General features: G+C 43.7%; 4 protein-coding genes across 4 annotated transcripts; 1 reads left to right on the top strand and 3 right to left on the bottom strand.

The window, feature by feature from the left end:
- Nucleotides 1-1241: 1241 nt before the first annotated feature.
- On the bottom strand, nt 1242-7939 carry LOC117137759. Its single transcript, XM_033299373.1, has 3 exons — nt 7571-7939; nt 2364-2573; nt 1242-2263 (listed from the first exon to the last, which is right to left on the bottom strand). Exons 1-3 carry the CDS (start codon nt 7919-7921, stop codon nt 2039-2041), a joined length of 786 nt encoding a protein of 261 aa, XP_033155264.1. The 5' UTR covers nt 7922-7939; the 3' UTR covers nt 1242-2038.
- A 2681-nt stretch (nt 7940-10620) lies between these two features.
- LOC117137760 lies at nt 10621-10955 on the bottom strand. The gene has a single exon (XM_033299374.1). The coding sequence runs from the start codon at nt 10923-10925 to the stop codon at nt 10647-10649; it is 279 nt and encodes a 92-aa protein (XP_033155265.1). The 5' UTR covers nt 10926-10955; the 3' UTR covers nt 10621-10646.
- Nucleotides 10956-12163: 1208 nt separating this feature from the next.
- On the top strand, nt 12164-12908 carry LOC117136904. The gene is made up of 2 exons (XM_033298022.1): nt 12164-12273; nt 12326-12908. The coding sequence occupies exons 1-2, from the start codon at nt 12253-12255 to the stop codon at nt 12761-12763; spliced, it is 459 nt and encodes a 152-aa protein (XP_033153913.1). The 5' UTR covers nt 12164-12252; the 3' UTR covers nt 12764-12908.
- A 981-nt stretch (nt 12909-13889) lies between these two features.
- LOC117136914 (DNA fragmentation factor subunit alpha) lies at nt 13890-19154 on the bottom strand. The gene is made up of 4 exons (XM_033298048.1): nt 18913-19154; nt 15685-15900; nt 15126-15397; nt 13890-15067 (listed from the first exon to the last, which is right to left on the bottom strand). The coding sequence occupies exons 1-4, from the start codon at nt 18955-18957 to the stop codon at nt 14707-14709; spliced, it is 894 nt and encodes a 297-aa protein (XP_033153939.1). The 5' UTR covers nt 18958-19154; the 3' UTR covers nt 13890-14706.
- Nucleotides 19155-20216: the final 1062 nt, after the last annotated feature.

Below are 20216 nucleotides of genomic sequence, written 5' to 3'. Positions count from 1 at the left end.
AGCAGGAGCCACAGAGCAGGAGCAGCAACCAAGTCGAATGGCATGGCCGCCAAGGAACACGAAACACGGAGACGAGCTCGTGAAAATAAATTCAATAAATTTTTAATGCGTTTGATTCAAAACAACAATGACATTGCGCCGCAACGTAAGCCAAGGACATTTCGCGCGAAAAGGAGCTCAGGTGTTTCGTTGGATTCCCCAGCCGCCCAATGAGCTGTTAAGGCAGCTGTAAGGAACGCCAAGAAGTGCATAACTGCCGCATAAATCTGCCATGGTTGTTAATATAATCCGCAACTGGCGGGTGTATCCATATACCCATCCCACTGGTGGCACGTTCGAACTTTTTAAGGGCAAGCAAACGGTGGCAAAACAAAAAGGTGCATGGGAAATGAGCTGGTTAGCTATAAATACACATCCTAGCATATATCACCAGAGAACCAAGGGCAGCCAACTTTGACCAATGCCTTCCGCATTTGGCTGCTGGCTGGCATTCCATGGCTTTACCTTTATCTGTCAGTTTTCCCGGTGTTTTTCCCCCAAAAACACACATTTTATGCAGCCATGTGTAACACTTCCTGCGCTTTTGTCGCCAGCCCAGCAAATTATCCGCATTAAGAATTTCTCGCATTCTGTGTGTGCGACTGATGCCCAGAGGTCCTCGCACGGCTTCCAATACGACTGATGGTTAAATGGAAGTTCCATCTCATTTCCATTCAAACTTCGACGCCTGGCAGGGATTCCCGAGCACATTGCAGCCGGAACTTTAACATGGAAACAAACACCCGGACTGGCCGGCGGGCGATGGGTGATGGGGAAAGTATGTTTACCATGTTTCACATTGTGGAATCCTTTCTATCTGGACGCAACTAGTTTGCCATCTGGGAGTAAGCTTTAAAATGCAGCACGTGTATGAATCTTAAACTCGAAGAAGCCCTAAATGAAAACAGGTAGCTGATTAAATATACTTTAAAATAGTTTTTGCATTCAAGCCCAAATGCATCAGACTAATAGCTCTTCAAACTGCCAGCTAAAAATATTCGAAAATGTTGAATGGAAATATCATGGCATTGATGTAAAAGGTATTGGCATTTCCCAAATCAGATAAATAAAAGGGATTACTGCACAAGTTGCTTATCCTTGAAAGTGAAAAGTAGTTTCTCTCGACCGCAGCAAATCCGGACAAGATTCCAACTCAGCACATAAAATGGCATTTTATTGTTTCGATAAAAAGTAATTTTCACACATTTATTCATTTATTTATTTCTTTTGTTGCTTTTGTTTTTGTATTTTTTTTATAGTTACAAATTACGATTTCCAATTGATTTTTGCGGGCACAACGTAAATGTTAATTGAATTAAATTCAGGTCTCGATAACCTTTCGAATGGTGCAGCAAATGGTGCTTGTTCAATGATGCAGCATAAATACAAAAAACAGGCTATAACCCTTTCTGTGCACCTAGGGTGAAGGTTTATTCCATTATTAATTCATTTAATTGAGATTCAGTAACGTCAAGTTCTAGTTGCTCCCTAATAACCCAATCTGCATTGGTATTCGTGTGACATTCACAAGGATTCCGCTATGGAAAATATACTATATTTCATATATTTTATATCTATTTGTCTAGATCAAATTCTATTCTGCAGCTCGTTAATCGTCCGCTGAGTGAGGTTAGGTGAGGTGAGGATAAGGTAGTCCAGTGCTGGAGATCGGCCTTCAAGGCACTCCAGGCTATGGGCTCATACACGACTATTGGTCTAGGAACAATTAGCGGCTGATAATAGACATTCGGGGTGAGTTGCTCTACGACAATGTGGGCTCGAAAAATACACAACTTTCTGGTCTACGGTTAGCGAGTTAAAACCTCCAGCAGCAAAAACAACCATCCAAATATCGGTCGCATCAAGTGCCGTCATCAAAACTTTTTCCAAAAATACTCCGGCTAGCCATATAAACTCGTACAAATACCCTATTTACATTCCAATTCACACATTTCTTAAGCTAACGTACGTTAATTCGTTGAGGGAACGATGCATCCCCTTAGCAAGACAATTCCGTGGATAGCCGGGCGGCATCGCTCCTGGCTGAGTATTCGTTGTCCTTGGGCTCCCGACCCGTGATATCCACCAGGGAGTTGGGATCCATGTTCGACAGCTTGTCCAAATCATCATCGTTCATATAGTTCGGCTGCAGCTTGCTCACCAGACTCCGCAGACGCTGTGCATCCAGCGATGTGCGACGCAGATTGGCATTGTAGTCACTGGGCTGTGGGGCAAATGGAAGGGTTCGTTGCATGAATGGTCGGATGAGTCTAAGTCGGAGTCATATCCAGGTTGAAAAAAAAGAAGGGACGAAAGAAACTCACATCGCGCCACTGCTCGCCGGGAAAGACGGCAATCAATTCGGCATTTGGCTCCAGAGTGCTGAAGTACTCCTCATCGTCGACCTCGGTGCCATCGCAATCCAGGTGTATCGCCGGCTGAGCCCGTTCAAATTTGAGCGACACCTTCGCCCGCAGCTCCGAGAGCGTTGTGGCCACAACAGCCTTGCGGATGTTCCTCGTGATGTCCTTGATCTGGAATGGAGGCGACGGATTACTAGGAATTTTACGCCGAATTCACGCTCAGTATTGACATGCCGGAAATTGCATAGCTGTGATGGAAGAAGGCTTAACTAGTACACTGCGAGAAATGACTACGTAAAAGGGTATTTATATTTAAAAGGGTTATGATACCTAGTATTATGATAATCATAGTGTATAACCTCTTGCTTGCAGATTATTACAGTGTAATATCTTTTTTTTTCAAAGAATTTTTAATAAAAGGACGTAGGACGTCTTTTGGAGACTTAATTAACTCTAGAATAAATAAAATGCCTGACCACTTTTAACCCAAATATTCGAGCTGCGAATTGTACTTTAAGGCCTTTGAGGTAAATTTGTCAATCTGGCTTTTAAAAGTAGATACTTAAGCGTTTAAGGTAATAGTAACTATCAATCGCTATGTGAATGTGAAGCCGAATGCGAAATGTTTAGCTAGCCAAAAATGTTTGTCATACTCGTAGTTAATTGTTTAGCCCTCGCACATTTTATCCATTAAGCTATAGCAACACACAGACGACTTTTGTTAGCTTTAATTTGCGAAAAGACCCCTAAGGCATCCATTTAATGCTGTCGATAAAAACAATATGAAGTTAACGAAGCGCGGCGACAAAGATAAGAGTGCGGATACAAAAAGACGCAGGTTAATTGCAACATATATATGAATTTGAATATTTGAGGAAGGTGGATGGAGGTGGATGGGGGTGGAGGCAGCAGCCAGCAGCAACAACTAATCAATTTATCATTTGCCATCACAACAAAGCCAACGAACAATGGGAAGGTCAAGGCACAAGTCGGCACATTCAAGCGATTATATTTTTCAACCTTTTCTGCTTTTTCGGCTGGCGTCCAGCCTCTCTTTCTCTCGTTGGTTGGGCCTAAAAGATTGCTACTAAAATATTTAGGGCATAATGCTGTCGATTCCAAACAGGCTGTCAAGGTCGAGTATGGATGGGTGGGTGGGTCAGGCGAAAGGTGAAAGAAAACAAGAAGGAACGAATGGTCAAGCGAGTGGGAGAGCTCTGTCGAAAAGTTGCGAACGCCTCCTTTGTGATCCTTTTGGGCATTGTGTTGCGTATACGCCCTGTGTGTACGTACATATACTGATGAATTGCCAATGGGTGCGCTTGCTTCTGACAGATCTTCAGGTGTCTCCAGTTGACAGGCAACTGTCAAGCGGTCTGTGGCCATTTAATCGCTGCCTTCACAGTCCGCACTCAAAAGCAGAGTCATCAGCCCCAAAAGAGTCCTTCTTTCTGCCATCACAAGCCCATCAATCAATGTGCTAAACCAATTATACGATGCTTTGGATGCTTAGTGAATCCATCAAACGGACAACGCCATACCGTCTGGTGGCAGTCTGGAGCTCAGTTGGTGGAAACCCAAGCCAAAGCGACAACAATGAAACTTTATCACGCGTTTAATGCGAATTTCATTGGTCTGTGGGCTTGGGTGGGCATTAAAGCCAAGAGCACTACTTGGTATAACGAACCGTTGGGATTGTATTCATTCTGGAAATCAGCGACCACGCACATACCATTCAATCTGCACCCCTGCCACGAAGTCTGGGCCAAATGCCAATGTCCTGCGGCTTTCTTTGCCTGTTACCACTTTTTCGCCCTTCTTGCTGCCAGAAAGTCATTATAACTTGGCTTTCTTAACGGCCCGAGCCCGAGTTTTCTCACTTTTCGAGTGGCCTCTGTTGAACTCTGACTTTTTGGCCAATCCCTTCAATTGGCTGGCAGGGCAAAATGAAGTGGGTTCATCTTGCAGCGCTTAGTGCCTCGACCTGATTTGCGGTTTCACTTTGGCCAAATTGTAGTCTCTGCTCCAGTGACTGGCAAATATTTATCCCCCGTGTGGTAGAGCCTTAGGGCTATACATATACCCTCGCTTTTCTGTTTCTGCCGGCGGACAGCGTCAATATTGCCGCTGTAAATTCATAGTTTGCGTAGCAGGAGACCATCATTAGAACAGGCGACAAACAAGCCAGAAGTGTGGCAAGGACAATGCGCAGGACTCTCGCCATGCAGCCATGAATTCGCCATGAGGCATCACGAGATGTGGCCTGCTAGGGAAACTGTTGTTCAAATAGCACTTAGGGTCGGTCAGGATATGCAAATTACTGAGGATGCTAGCAATTATGGCACTCGAATTCGAGTAACTCGAATGCGGAAAACCGATTTCGGGACTAGGTAACGAAAGCCGCATTAATTTGGTATGGCCCATGGTCACGACCCCCACAAATTGCTGTGATGTGCTGTGCCTGCGGTGCCCATTGTCCATCTCATGTTGCCTTCATTCGGAGTCTATCGGAGACATTTGGGCACTAATTGCCCCTGATTGCCACCGAAATGTCATAGCAACACATTGTTTTGGGCACTGAAACAAGGCACTCTATACGCAATTGTACAAAAACCTAGAATTTTAAGCACATCTTGATTTTCAACTCATTGCTTTTTTCTCAGTGTTCTGCTTTGTTTTGAGGAAATCATTAGCATCGCTCATTCATTCGAGCTCCATGGGCCATGATGACGATGACTTCTCACTGGTTTCAAACTCGTCGCATTCCGCACTTACACGTACTTATTAGCTTACTTGAGTCGGAGGACAGCGGGGCGCTAAGTTGCACGCTCGTCTGGACACGAAGAATGCCCGTTTATTTGACTTAATGCGCAACGTGGCGTATACGCGATGTCTCAGTCACAGTACGACATATTCTGAGATATGTTTGCTCTTCGTTTCTACTTGTTTATTTGTTTGCCTGTCTCCTTGCTGATGTTGTTCCATGCGGCATGTCTGCTAATTTAATATCCGACCCACCTTTCATGTAAACCTCTCCATACCGAATGGATCAGGATTTATTTTTGAACCATTTGCATTTGCTGACTCCCACGGAAAGGTGGTGCCCGTAGGTGGACTGTGGACCCCAAATGACTGTGACATGAAAAACACATTTGCGCGTTACGCCAGTGGGGAAAATGGAAGCTGGATTTTTCCTCGTCCAATGAGATTTGTTTTACAGGAATCTAATTTTCTGCCAGCACCAGAAGTGTTCTGGGCAACCACAGAATTTCTTTAAGCAAACTAATAACTAAAACTGCATGCGAAGTAAAATAATTTACTACGCAGTCAACTGAAGTCTCTGGCAGGCAATGTGGCCAATTCAGTTTTTTTCCAGTCGAATTTTGCTTTATTTAATATATTTCGATTTAGTTTCCGAACTGAACTACAGCTATTTTTTAAGTTATTCATATTTTCAAGTCAAAAATTATCTTTCTGTGTGGCAGCACTGCTATGAGTTTTCAGTTGAGCGGTAGATCTAAAACAATTTAACCTTCGGAGTAAACCAAACTGCAAATCAGTCATGGTTACCATCGAATTATTGAACTAACTGCTATTAATCAGTATCCTGTATTTTCATACAGGATAATATTAACCCCACCTCACGCATTCATGTGTTGGCATATTAATTGGTATCTGACTACCAACCCTTTCCTTAATTTCCACTCTCATTTAGCTGCTTCTGGAATTAGTCAAAGGGATTATACAAATCTCCAGGAAAGCCAGTGTTTTGAATGAGGCACTTGGCGATTCCCTCGAAAGCTCGATAAAGAAGATGCCCGTGTCAGATGGCAGACAAGATGAGGGCTTATTAATTAGCCGGAATGCGCATGAATTACGCATACGTCACGTGGCCCACGCTCACCCATCATCATCACCGGTCGGTTGCCACTGACAAATGACATCGCGTTTCGGCCACGTCAAGCCGTCAATTAATTGCTTTCGCCTGGCAAATTTACAGCCACTTGATAGCTCGTAGACGCCGATCTTTTGGCCAGTTTATATTGTTATGGCCATCGCTCTGATGCCGTTAACACACAATACATCGATTAGGGTGTGCAGCTGGCGTGGCCAAGACAGACACCTACTTATCGTTATCGCCGCCCACACAGACGCCACGAGGCGGCTTAGATATGGGCGTGGCACTGGAGGCGATTGGCGGAATGGCTGGATGATTGGCCAGCTGGCTGGTCCACAATGATATACGAGGCACTTGGGCGCCCGCATGTTGATCCCACTACCCTATGCAGCTGAGCAGTTTGAACATTTTAATTAAATTTCCATTGTTGACCAGCCACACAAACAAAAAATGTGCAAGGAGCTAATCTGAGTAGAGGGTGAAATATGGTCTATACTATATGGTATTATTATGTTAATAGTGTTGGTGATTTAAACTGAGCATGACTTACTATAAGTGGGTAATTGGATATTACTGTAAACGTTTCATTTAAATCATTTAAATTTAAGAGTTAAATCATATCAATACTAAGCAAACTTGTTATATTTTTGCAAAAGTTGATGTGTTGTATTTTTCACACACACAGTTTCTAGAGTTTTAACTTTAAAATGCAAAGTTTCTTAAAAAGGTAAATGGATGCGTAAATTGTTTCGTAAACTTTGCAGAATTGACAGCGACTATTTGTGACCTTAATCATTTCATTCTGTGCTCCAAATTGGGCAGGGCCACGCAATCCCCACAATCAAATGGAGTTTGCCATGGTGAAGGCAGTGGGGAGTGGGCAAAAGGAAACAGCTCTGTTTTCCCGGAATTTTTCCCGCACCAGCTCTTGCAGCGGATTGAAAAGTTGGACGAATGCTTAAAGGGCGAATAAAGCACCGGTAGCAACACTTCAGCAGCAGTGCCAATGTCGATGATGCCACTCAACGCCGAAGGCTTTGAAGTGGCCGTTCCGTCGGGGAACCCTTCACTTTGTTCGTCCTGACCGTCAAACTTTTTCCTCCGTTTTCAGTTTAATTTTTGTATTTTTTTCTATATACCCATCAAGCGTAACAATAGCACCGCAGTAATCACTTAACGAAATGCTGGCCCAGTTGACGGGGCGCCAGGTAGCGTGGCTAAATGCCACAAAGGACATGAAGGATGTGCGAGTAGCGAGTGGAATACCCACCTTGAAGGGCTTGCTGTTGTCCAGCTGGGCGAAGTCCTCGTCGGCGGTGGTGGGCGAGGGCGTGGGCGTGGTGCTGCTGTGCGGCGATAGTGCCAACTCCAAGGTGATGCTATCCGCCGCATCGTCCACGCCATCGTCCGCATCCAACTCGATGTCCTCGCAGTCCGCATCCAGCTCGGCTGTCCTTGTTAGAGTCCGCTGCCTGGGCGGCGGAGCCACTATTCTGGTCTCAGGATCACACTGCCATGCTCCATCGCTCTCCTTCTTCTGCTCCTTCTCCGATTCCTGCTCCTCCTCGGCTCCTTGAGGCATTCCAGCCTGCTTTGTCTCATCCGCATTCATTGCTGTCATCTATTTACCTCGTCTCGAGAGTTTGTTCGTCTTGTCTGGACTCCTTGCTGCACTGGTTGGAAAACATGGTCGAGAGAGAGAAAGAGATTTATGACGAGCAAAACAAATTTAGACGATAATTGAAATATGCTGTATGGCATTCGGGGATGTTTCAAAGCTGAGCCAAGCATACTAAAACTGCCAGACTGTGTGTTATTGTTATTTCATAAACGCGTGTACGTTGTTTGCATTGACCGTAAAATTTATAACGAAATCGTTGTTTGGCCTTTGTTTTGGCTTTGATTTAAAAAAGTTTTGCAATTTCTAAAATTGCTTGACCTTAAAGCCAAATAGAAAACGAAATTTCTTGTGACCGAAAAAAAGGAGACCATGGCATCGACTCTTTAAATACTGAACATTTTTACCAACGGTTTTAAAAAAAGAACTACCCACAAAATAATATAATTTTTAAAATTGTATATAGTAATGTAATTTGCACTATATCAATTTTTGTGTCCTGTATTTAATAGTAAAGCTGCAGAAACGTGTTTAGAGTTTTTCAAACGAATACAATTGGCCAACTTTTTTGTTTGGTAAAACTTCATTTAAATATATCGAGGCAATTATAAGTCCAAAAGAATGTAGTTTGCATGTGCTTGCTTGTTATTTTTTATCCTAAAAGCTAAATTAATTATTTTAAGCTAATTATTTTCCATAATTTACACAAGCCTCTTTTAGACAAAAAGCAAGATAGTTGGCTTATATACACTGAACTCTAGGAGTAACATTTAGTTTCTCATTACCGTGCACTTTAAGTTAAAAACCGAATTCTTCACATCTTTCGGCAACAATCACAATACGCGATTCTGGCTGAGATCGCGAGCCGACTACTCACAGCAGCCAAGTGCAACAAAAGCCGGCCGAACTTGGAATAAATTGCCAGACGTCTGTGCGTGCTGTATTTAAACGTGGCAGGACTCGTCGAGTTTGCCGACAGCCTCGGCCAGCGCAAACACACACGGCGCAAAGTCAGCAGGTCCTGCAAACACACAGCAAAGTCTAACCTTCGCGGAGCTTTGGCCGTGAGAGCAGGACACTCGCAAAGAAGAGAGGCGGAGAGAGAGAGAGCGCTCTGTTAAGTTGCTGTTAGCCAGGACACGCTGGGCGTGCCGGGCCAGAAGCATAGACCCTATGCCGCATAAAGTAAAATTGGCAAAAAGAACTCTGGCCTGGGATCGGGATTCTATGACCTGGTAGGTGGGAAAAGTTTACTGGAGCAGCTGCAAATAGTTCTACTTAGCCGGGACCACAAGAAGATAAAAACGAATACAAACAGCCCTGTGTATTTGCGAGGCGTGATGGCAAATATAAATATTTTAGCCTGAACTTTCGCGTAAGGGCAAAGTTTAAAAATGCAATAAAAATAAAGTTGGCAATTTTGGCGAAAAACTCCGTCGGGCAGCTGAAAAATGTCACTTCGGCATAATGAGACTGCTGCTGCTGCTGCTGGCTGCATAATTAAAGCGTCCGAGAGCTGGGCAAAAGTTTTCAACAAAGGTGCATTGCCTTTGAGGGCGAGACAAAAGCCGAGATTTATTGGCATTTGCATTGGCGAAATGTTTAAAATGCATGAGAGAGTCCCCGGCCGCTGCGCGCCGATCGAATTTGTTCGCATTGGGAGCAAACAAAGCCACTTAGCCGCATTTATCAAAGCGCTGGGCTTAAATGGCAGAAATATTGCGCATACGCCGCGTGAGCCAAGGTTAATTTGATTGCGCCCGCTTGCGGAAGTTCGGCATTGAACATGGACTGAGCACGTGATTCCCGCTGCAGTCACGTGATGGATAACAATATATCTGTGGGTCGGTTATCTCGTTTACGCACTTTGAGCCTGGTCCTCGTCCCAACTACCTGAAGTGCATACTTTAGGCCCAAGCATTCGGGTTGCTGGGCGAATTTCGCACGCTCATCTGTTTATTCGCCCTGCTGGGCATTCATTTCCGCCCGCCATTTTCCATTTCCCATTTTCCCCCGCCGGCGGTTCAAATAATTTATGGGCCATGGTCCGCTAATTGCGCATTGAAGCGCGGCGCGAACAACTTTTCGCATATGCAGCATGCTGCTCCTGCTGCATGACCTCCATCGCCATCAATTTAAATGCATAGGTGCAAATTGAAATTTATGCGTCTGGTCGCGAAGGTAAATTCCCTTCATCATCAGCTGCCATGCTTAATTGCGATGCACGACCTTGGCCGTCTGGCCAGTTAGATTAATTAACTTACATGTCGTCGCAAAGGTCACGCCGCCGCATGTGGCGATGATAAATGGCCTCTGATCCTGGTCCTTGGATATGTGGCACTTTTCGCCAAAAACTCGTCAGGCGAAAAACACACACAAGGCAGTGGTGCGGGTAAATGCCAAATATTTGCGCCTGCTGTCAGCAGTCTAAATGAAATTAAATGGAAAAAAATAGCATTTCGATGCGGGCCAAACCAAAAACATACAAAAAAAATGCCAAACATTTTAATTAAATTAAAATAAATGTGAAATGGAAAATAATGAGAGAAAACAAGCACTGGCATCGACCTTGCCGCCATGTAACAAGCAATTACATTTCCCCCCCTTAATGGCATACTTCATTATTTTGTGTGTTTCCTGTGTAAGGATACCTACGTGCTACGGGCTGGCCATAATTGGTTTAATGGCCAGCAAGCCTGTGCGTATTTGCACTATATCGGTTAATGGCTTAATAGCGCGGCTCCACATCAAACATGCAGTACAGTGTACAGTCGAACTGCTGCTCGACCTGCTGACATTCACGCAGCGGATCCAGCACTAGGCTGCCCTTCTCGGCGAGGCAATCGCGGATGCACTGGCTGCCCAATGGGTGCGCCATCTCCCCTTGCAGCTCCTTCAAGCTGGCTGCCACATCCACATCCTGCTGTTGCTGCGGCGAAAGGTCAATCGCCTGTGCAGCCAGCAGCACCAGCAACTGCATCACGATAAACAAAACGGATAATTTCATATTTGTATTTGCCAAACTTGCCTGAATTTTCATTACTGACAGCTTGTTCACTGTCCCAGGGCTTGCTGCACTCAAGAAAAAAAAGTAGTAAGTACTTAATATCCATCTAACTGAAAAACTAATGTTAATGTGAGTAGAAACAATCTTTAAAAGGTAAAAAAATAATAATTCTATCATTTAAATATTCTGTATGAAAATAATGATCTGGTGCATCAGTCTGTGTTGAATATAATTTAATAATTTTCTTTTTGATTTTATAACATTCACTTATTTTGCTTGAATGATGATTCTCGTAGTGTAGGTGCGCATACCCATATCCGCAGCCATAATGACTTCCGGATGGCGAAAGCAAACATCCAAATGAGGCAATCTAAGCACCAGTTTGCGGCTGCCAGCGGCTCTAACTGCACAATTATGGACCGCCCTCGCCGCCCACAAAGCCCGTTGATTTCCCCAACACCGCTCCCCCTGCCCCGCTGTCGCAAATATGGGCAAAAGTGCCACGGGGCGCATTAGTAATGCCCATTGCGGCATCTATTACACAGCGTCTTGTTTATGTGCAACACACACACACCCACACACGCACGCTCTTGAATAAAAATCAACAGCCCGGGGCGAGTGGTTGCCACTGCAATCCCTTCCCTTCCCCTTCACCACTCCGCTAAGGACATCCTGGCCACCCGCTACCCTATCCTTGACTTTTATTTGGGGGAAATGTGTGTAAAGTATATATGCGAAAATAAAAAAGGCGAGCAGCAAAAATTGTTGAGAATTATGTCCTCGTTTGGGGGAAAAGCGACTCGTTAGTAAGACGAGCCAAGCAGGACATCACTCGATATGTTGTTTACCCTGCCACGCCCACTTTCCGCCGCCGACGCCGCCTCTTTCTTGTGAGACGTTTGACATTTGTGCTTGGAGGACATATAGTCCTCGTTTGTTTGCGTGTGTGTGTGCACGCAACAAGCGTCATAGACGATGGATTTGTGTATATGTATGTGGGTCGAATGCTTTGCGAAATAAAGTGGTGATACCCGACTTGATTTCCACCGAAATTAATCCACTGTCGAGTGTTTTGGATCGCCACAAAAGAGCTCAAGTTGGATTAGCAAGCTATTGGTAAACATAGAATTGTACAGCTCTTTTTAAGATTTATAAAGATTTAAAGCAAGATATACAACGAGGCAGCCAGGAAATGCTGGATTCATGAAAACTCAGTACCCATTGAATTCTGTTGTCTTACTAAAACACAGACAGTCGTCATTTACAAACATTCCCTTCTACAAATCACATGTTCTACCGATAAGTTGTAGATAAATATCACAAGACAATGAGTCAAGGAAATGTTCCGGTGAGTATTGGCACACCACATAAGTGCACAGGCATTTCACCCAATTGCATAGCTTCCAAATGTAGGAGAACAAGCCGCGACTGATGAAGGAGCTCCTCCATTACCGCAATCACCAGAAAACGTTGCGGAAAATGTGAAAGAAGCCGAAAAGGTTCAAAAGTCACCCATGTCCCAGGGCTGCAGAAGTTCGAGGATTTTAAATCGGGTACGTAAATGTAAGGAACCAGAAGCCCAAGCGTCGAGATCAGTGAATGTGAGAAAATGTAAAAGGACCAGGATCAATAAATCGAAAAAGACTTTCTACGAAGATCGCGCGGTCAACTGTAGCAAGTGCGGAACTTCCACGATCTTTTTCCCGGCCCGCACCAAGTTTTTCTCATGTGCCGAGATAGATGGTCGATTGTTTAAGGTGAAACGGATCTCGGCCAGTAAGGTACTAGGTGGTGCCTACCGTAAGCTATCTATGAAGCGGTCCAAATTAGACTGTTAAAAATTGTTGTCTACGTTTAGGAAACAAGCGTACAAAATTTCCTTGAAATGAAATCTAGATTTTTACTTGAACGTAATTTTCTAAGCAATTATTTAAGTTTTTATCTAAATTATTCGTACTAGGCTTATAAAATAAAATGTCTGAAAACTGAATAATTTTTAAAAATTTTTATTCAAAGAAACAAAATCGGTGCGTTTGCAGCTCAGATTGCTTTCGATTAAGTTTCCATTTCCGCTTCCGGCATTTCCTCTTAATCTGCAGGACAACATCAAAAGAATTACAAGCTCAAGTGTGTGTGACAATTTCTTGGCCAGGCAGCCCACCGCAAATGCCATTGCACATCAAAAGCAGTCAAAAGCGGTTTTCAGTTACATTTTTAATATTTTTGGGCGCTTTTCGCCCCATGATTTCTCGTTTTTTCCCCTGCCAGCAGGATGAAAATCGCAGAGGGCGCAAATTAAAAGAGCAACCAAGGAATGGGAACCGAAAAAGGATGTGCTGTGTTAGCAGGGGTGTATTGGATATGCAATGCCACAGGACGCTGGATTCAATTCATCAAAGCCAGGGCCACGCCCACAAAGAGGCCGTTGCTGTGGGGCGGTGTCGTCGCGAATTTGGGTCACCCGGGAGCTTTGAACTGTGTTAGTAGGCCATCGCAATCAGCTAGCCAGGACCTGCAAACGTCATAGGGCAGTGACGTCACGAAGAAAGTTGAATGGCAGAAGAGTAATGCAATTATATGGCAGCAGCAGGTGCAGGACTCCCACTCTCTTGCGCTCTCTCGCACTGGAAAAAGGGAAATGGAAGGAGCGGTGAAGGGTGGGAAACTCTCTTTTACCAGCGGAAGAGCGGGATGTAGTCCATACGCCCTGTTGCACACGCTTTGTGCGTTGCGCATACGCCCCGTTTGCCAGTTATGCTAGTCCAATCAACTTTAGTTTAATAATCATTTATTTATTACTCGGTTTCGTGTATATAGTTTGCCTCGGAATTTTCACTTGCATTTACTGTATGCGTTTCACTATATTTAATAATTGTTCACTGTTTGCATTCGGTTTTAGATTTCGTTTTCGTTTACGGTTTCCCTTATTGCTTATTCGAATTGTAGACAGTTACAGTTACCAACTTTGATTGGGCAATTGCAATTTGCGTTATTGTGTTCCTTTATTGTTTAATTAGCTAACAATGTTTGCTGTCGCTTAAATTCATTTGGCTATGGATTCGGGGGCGGGAAGACGGGGATTCTGGGAGGACAGGGCAGCAGCGCTGGAGGCTTCCATCCGATCTTTCCCGAACCGCTCAAACCACGAAAAAAACCTATTACACATAAATTCAGTCAGTCTCAATTGGCCTTTAACGAATGACATTCACAATGGCATTGGTCTAAAAACAATTTTTGATGTGCGTTTCCACTCTACCTACTATTCGTAACACAATTTACACGGCAAGCAAATCAACAGTTTCCTGGGACACCTCCATCCAATTGGGATTCGCTCTGGTTGTGGGACTCTACCTCAAGTATAATACTTATTTCGCTAACCTTTGATTATTATTCATCTAGTACGGCTTGATGTGACTCGTGTATAGGCGGTTAAATACGATTCCGCTGACTGTGATTGCTAAAAGACTCTTCAAATCTGCGCGGGCCCCGTGACCTCTGAAGCCTCGTGACCCGGTGTTTAAATCTAGTACGTGTATTGTTCGTTAACTTTCATTTGCTCTTAGATACTATGAAGCATTCTCCATGACTTGATTTCGTCTCCGTTTCGTTTTTGCTGATTTCGCAGTGCCTAATTACATGCTACAAATACGATTTATGTTAACCCAATGTTGCAGGACTGATGTCTTCGGTATATCCTTTTGGCTCTTGATTTTGATTTGAGCACCCAGTTGCGTTAGTCCTCCGCCGGCAGACTTTACCTAAGACTGCCCAAAATGGGCAGTCAGATGTCGCCGTTGGCATTTGGATTTCTATTCGGATTGGCATTGGCCTCATTGGCCGCCGCTTCGGCAGCGGAGGATCCCATCGCTCCACTGGCTGTGGCGCAAGTGGTGGTGGCCTCGCCCACCGTAATTGTTATCGTCGTGTTCTGATTGTCGCACTGCACCACCTCGATGGTGCGGGTGTTGCTCGTCGTTGTGGTGCTCATCTGTCCACTCTCCGCCTCGTTCAACTGGCGTCCGATCTCCCGGTCAATGGCCTCCGCGTCCTCTGGATAACGTTCCGAGCAGAAAATGGCACCAGCTTTCAGAAGCTTCAGCAGATTCAAGCGATCCTCGGCATTTCGCTTGGCACACAGTGGCCTAAAGTCATGAAATCATGCTACAGTTATGTGGTATTTGGAAAAGCCATTAACCTCACCTTCCCGCATCCTTGAGCTGCTCCATAAACTCCTTTCCCGTGATGTCCACCAGCGAGTTGGGATCCATGTTGGAGAGTGAGTCCAGGTCGGCATCGTTCATCACGGACACGTTGCAGAGGTTGTTCTGCAGCTGACCCACCAGTTGGCGGATGCGAGCAGACTCCGAGTTGTTGGCATCGGTGGTGTCGCCCTCGCCTCCTCCGTTCAGATCCCCGTTTCCAGTTCCTGCCTCGTTGCCATGTGGAGTGGTTATCGTCACGTAGTGAGTGGGCTATAAACAGAGTGCAGATAGCATTTAATTTAATCTCCCTGGCTTTGGTCCCCTGCTCATGGAGCTCTTTCATGGCATTCCAGAAATAATGCAATTAGTCATTATGGCAGATAAAAGGAGGGACACATAAAATGAGTTATCCCAATTAAGCGGTGTTCACTTGGAGAAATGAAAATTACACAATCAGAAAACGAATTTATTGAGGTGCTTTAAATAAAAAAGGTGCTGATATAATTATATTTAAGTGCCTGTTTCCTTTTAAGCTCCCTTATTTAAGGGCTACTCACATCGATCCAATGTTCTCCGGGAAAGACGGCCACCAGTTCCGTATTCTCGTCGAGGGTGCGGAAGTACTCCTCGTCGTCGATCTCCGTGCCGTCGGAGTCCAGGTGGATGGTGGGCAGGTTGTCGCACTTCTCGAACTTCTCCGCCACCTTGCTGCGGATCTCCTCCAGACTGGAGGCGCAGACAGCCTTCTTAATGTTGCGCGTTACGTCCTTGACCTGGCCATAAAAAAGCGGAAGGACAGTGCCGGGAAAAGGGAATAATAAACCATTACACGTTTGCAATTACGGAAACAGAGGCAGTAGCAGTTACACATGGCCCGCTCATCAAATGAATAATATATTAATGTCAGATGGGAAACAACTGAGGTCCTATAAAATATTCACATCGCCGGCACCCAAAATAAGAAAACGGAAAAAACATCGAAATGGGAAAAGTTGTAAATTTTCCTTTAGCTGCACCCTTTTTCTTGGGACAACAACGTGAACGGAATGGAGAAACTATGGAAACTTTCCGCCTGATTTATTCATTATCCTCCCGCTTGCACTTAATTATTCAGTCTGTTTCTCCTTTCAACGCAAAGTTTGCCCAGCTTTTATAGTTATTTAATTAGGCAATCCTTAAAAATGCCATTAAACAAAGAGAAAGGATAAACAGGAGTGCAAGTTGCTAAATAATAAATGCACAACCACATGTCGACGTTGATTGTTTTCCATTCCCCGAAAAATCGGAATGAATAAATGAACGCAATATTTGCGACCACGTCATGTCCTGCTGTCAAATGTCCATTTGCTCTAATTGAGATTTATGGACGGCCTTTTCCCGGGGGGGATGTCACCACCTTAAAGTGCCTCCCACAGCCCGAGGACTTTGTGCATATACCAGTTGCGAATGCCGAGTTCTATGTGCTCCTCTACTTTTGCTTTGCTCGAGATCTCGAAGGCAGTTTGACATGCACTCCAGCAGCTGCGGTGCAAATATTTGTCGTTTATCCCCACGTTCCCCACTACCCGATTCCCTGGCGTATCCTTTTAAATTTCTTTTTATTTGACAAGTTATGCATGCCAGCATTCTTCATGCTGCATGCTCCTTCGCGAATGCCATAGGTTGGTGCTGTTCGCCGGTTGCAAGGACGAAGGACGCAGCCTTTGGCTCTATTAAACTTGCATGCGATGTTAAATGATGCCTCAGCACTAAGGTTAAACGAAACATAAATTAGACCCGTCCAGAAGGAGGCGCAAGGAGGATCAAATGGCACGAGTGCATTCCGCCCAGAATTTATAGCCCCGAAACGTCGGGCAGCGTGCAACTCCTTGAGGTCCTTCATGAATATTTAAGAGCGCCGTGACTAAATGAAATTGTACTCGAGTTTGCATTTCGAACATTTCATTTTACCCATGCCCGGCTGCTCTATCATCCCAATTCCATTTGCCCAGACAGCGTCGGAGGTCGTCCCTAAATTATCTTATAAATACTTAAAGCCAGACAACTTTTGTGCTGTGAAAGCGCCAAATATTAATCATATCATGAATGGGGCGTGTGGGGCCACAACTTTCTAACAATGAAAACTTTGCCCAACTACTGGAGCATCTGACAAGTGGGAGTCGCGGCAGCGTCGAAAACAAGAGCATAGTTTTTGTTCGGAAACTTGTCAAAAGTTTTAGTTGATCGCATTAGTTGATTTTCCAAGTGCCGTCGATTTTTCAAGCGGTCGCAATTCAATTAGCAGTTTATCTAATTACCCGCAAAATGATACAAAGCTTTTACAAAGCAGAAACAAGATTTATTCGGAAAGTAAACATGTTTCAAAAGTCTATCAAGTGGGTTCTTGAACAGAAAAGCTTTTAGGTTATATCTTTCGCAAATTTTTGGCACTAAGTATAAAAACAATTTTTAAATATTGAAATGAACTGTTTAAGATACCAATTTCCAAACTAGCATCACTACAAGTTCAGGCTAATTTATGTGAAAGTCTAGATCAAATCAGTGAAGTGTTTTTCCAGATGACCAGTTTATACACAAAAGTGTATGCAAATCGACTTGGGCAGATTGGTAGAGCAGCAGCGAGCTGATGGCTTTTAAATCTCAACTAACTCGAGCTGCTCAGCCATCAGGACCCGAGGGTCCTGGAACACACATACGTACGTAGATGAACGTGCAACGACCTCCGGCGTCTGCCGGAGCAGCCGAAGGATACGTGCCACAGACTCGTATCATCTGCATCCAAGATGCGGGCAGAATCCACAAGTCGCAGGACATTTTAATATTTGATGGGCGTAGGCCGCAGATTTTCGAGTCGCTGGGGAAATTAGGCGACAACTTTAAATTGCTTTTGAACTATGCCGCGGCATTATGTAGATTGTTTAATAAATTATTAACAAAATGCCTGAGGCGGGCCGTGGGCGTGGATGTGGGCGTGGCTGTGGGCGTGGCTGTTGGCTAATTACAGCGACATGTCGGGATGAAAAGTTTTCCCTTTTTAATGGCATTTTCATGGCTGTCATGGTATTTGGCAGCTTTTAAGCCGATTTGCGTTTGGTGGTTTTTGAATTAATTATTTTAATAAGCGGCGGCATTTTAATGGATAAAGTGGGGGGAGGGAACTCCTGGAGGTTATCTCCAGTCATGTTTTACGAAAGTTGTTTTCCACAGACAATTTAAATAGCTTTGTGGTTTATTGGTTTCCTTTGAGTTGTCAGCTGCATGTACTTCCAGTGGTTTTCTGCAACCTTAAGCACGTTTTTTACATCACCATAATACTTTAAACAGCTTTCTGCTGTTTAAGCGGCAGATAAACAAATTAAACAGGAAACAAAGGCCCAGCAGTCAAGTAAAACAAATGCCAAAAGCACACAATTCCCAATACTCGAATCAAAAGGCAAATGCAAAGCAAGACAAACATGCAAAAAAGGACAAAGAGAAAGAAATCAACTAAATAGTGTTTTTGAATTTGCAAAGTCAAATTTTAGGCAGTTAATGCTCATTACTGAGCTTTCGTCACTCTCTTAACTCGAGCTTTTGGCTCTCTTGAGTTCTGAAGTTCAACCCAGTTTCCATAAGAATCCAAAAAAAAAGGAAAAAAAGTAGCGAACGCAGCACGCGGCCAACAACAACAAAGGCGAAAACAACAACGCCCAAAAATGGACATGCCAGGAAAATAATGCATGCGCCTAAAATGCAATTGTTCGTCTGCGGCCTTTATTTCCATTTACAATTACAGGGGAACTCACTTTGAAAGGCTTTTTGGAGTCGCCCGAGTTCACTGCAGTCTCCATGGCTTTGTTTGCTTCAACTAAATTACTTATTCACTCTAACTATGCACTTTGTTTCCAGGCTTAATTGCTCCACATTAAATGACTTTTCTATAGATTTGATTACTTTTCGATTGCTTCTTGCACTTGCACTCGGCGTCCGAACAAACAAACTTGGAAATTCCTTCCACAAGCTGCACTTCAAATGGGGAATTAACAATATTTTCTCGGCTCCGCAGCGGAGCTTTCGTTGCGATGAGCGCCGGTTTTGAAATGAGCGCGATTTGCTCAAAAGCACTGCCTTTTATACGCAGAGAAAAGTGCTTTCTAACAGATGTTAAGTTCGCACTGCGAGTGCTCGCTGTTAAATGAATGTTAACTGATAAGTTCAAATAATATTTGTTTTATGTTCCATTGGCCATGTTTCTTTTTTATAATGATAAGTAAACATTTTTCTGTAGCTTAATATTTTCGTTTAAAATTAATTTATTAATAAATTATTCTCTGTAGATTTTGATTATTTCAGCTTTTTTATTGTATCAGTTAATTATTTGTAATACTTAGCTTCTAAAACAAAACAAAAAACTGATTAGAAATTGTAATAATATTGAAACATAAAGCTTACAAAGAGCAAACAAACATAGTCAAAACACGTTCTCTCCGCTGAATATGTTAACATTTGGCTGTGGCCTAGGACCTAGAAAACACAAAGAGTTTTCTGGAACAATCCTGGCTGAAAAGTTAAGGTGATTCCAGCAATCTAATCTCTATTTCCATCGGAAGGTGCTTTCGGATTCAATTAGTCCATTGGGAGGGGTTGCGCATTATCAGCCCAATGATATCCGGTTTTGTCAATTCAGAATCCCCTCGCCCGCTTGGAACCCGGCCAAAAGAGCAGTTGGACTACGCTTAACTTTCTACTCAAGTGGCCAACACCCATTTAAATCTATATACATCTATTGCCATGCACACATCAACGAACCGTCCAGATAAGAAGAGCAAAAAGAAAACTTTTGACAAATGGCCAAAATACATGAAAGGCAAGCCAAAGCCGGAAGGTGGCCCCAGATTGGGTTCTCATCAGTTTATGCACGGCGAAAAATAGACACAGATACTAAAAACTAAAAAATCTATTGCATAGTTATCAGCGCCTAATTGGCATATGGTATCCAAAAAGTTATCTAGGTATGAATAGAAATAACAGAAAATGAGTAGTTTGCATTTAGTCATGGAAATACTTTAATATACTTTATAAGTAACTATATATAAATGTAAATAGTTTT

Source organism: Drosophila mauritiana, chromosome 2R (assembly GCF_004382145.1).
Source record: "Drosophila mauritiana strain mau12 chromosome 2R, ASM438214v1, whole genome shotgun sequence".
Lineage (NCBI taxonomy): Eukaryota > Metazoa > Arthropoda > Insecta > Diptera > Drosophilidae > Drosophila > Drosophila mauritiana.
Note: the sequence above shows the minus strand (reverse complement) of the source record. Positions and strands in the feature narration are given on the sequence as shown.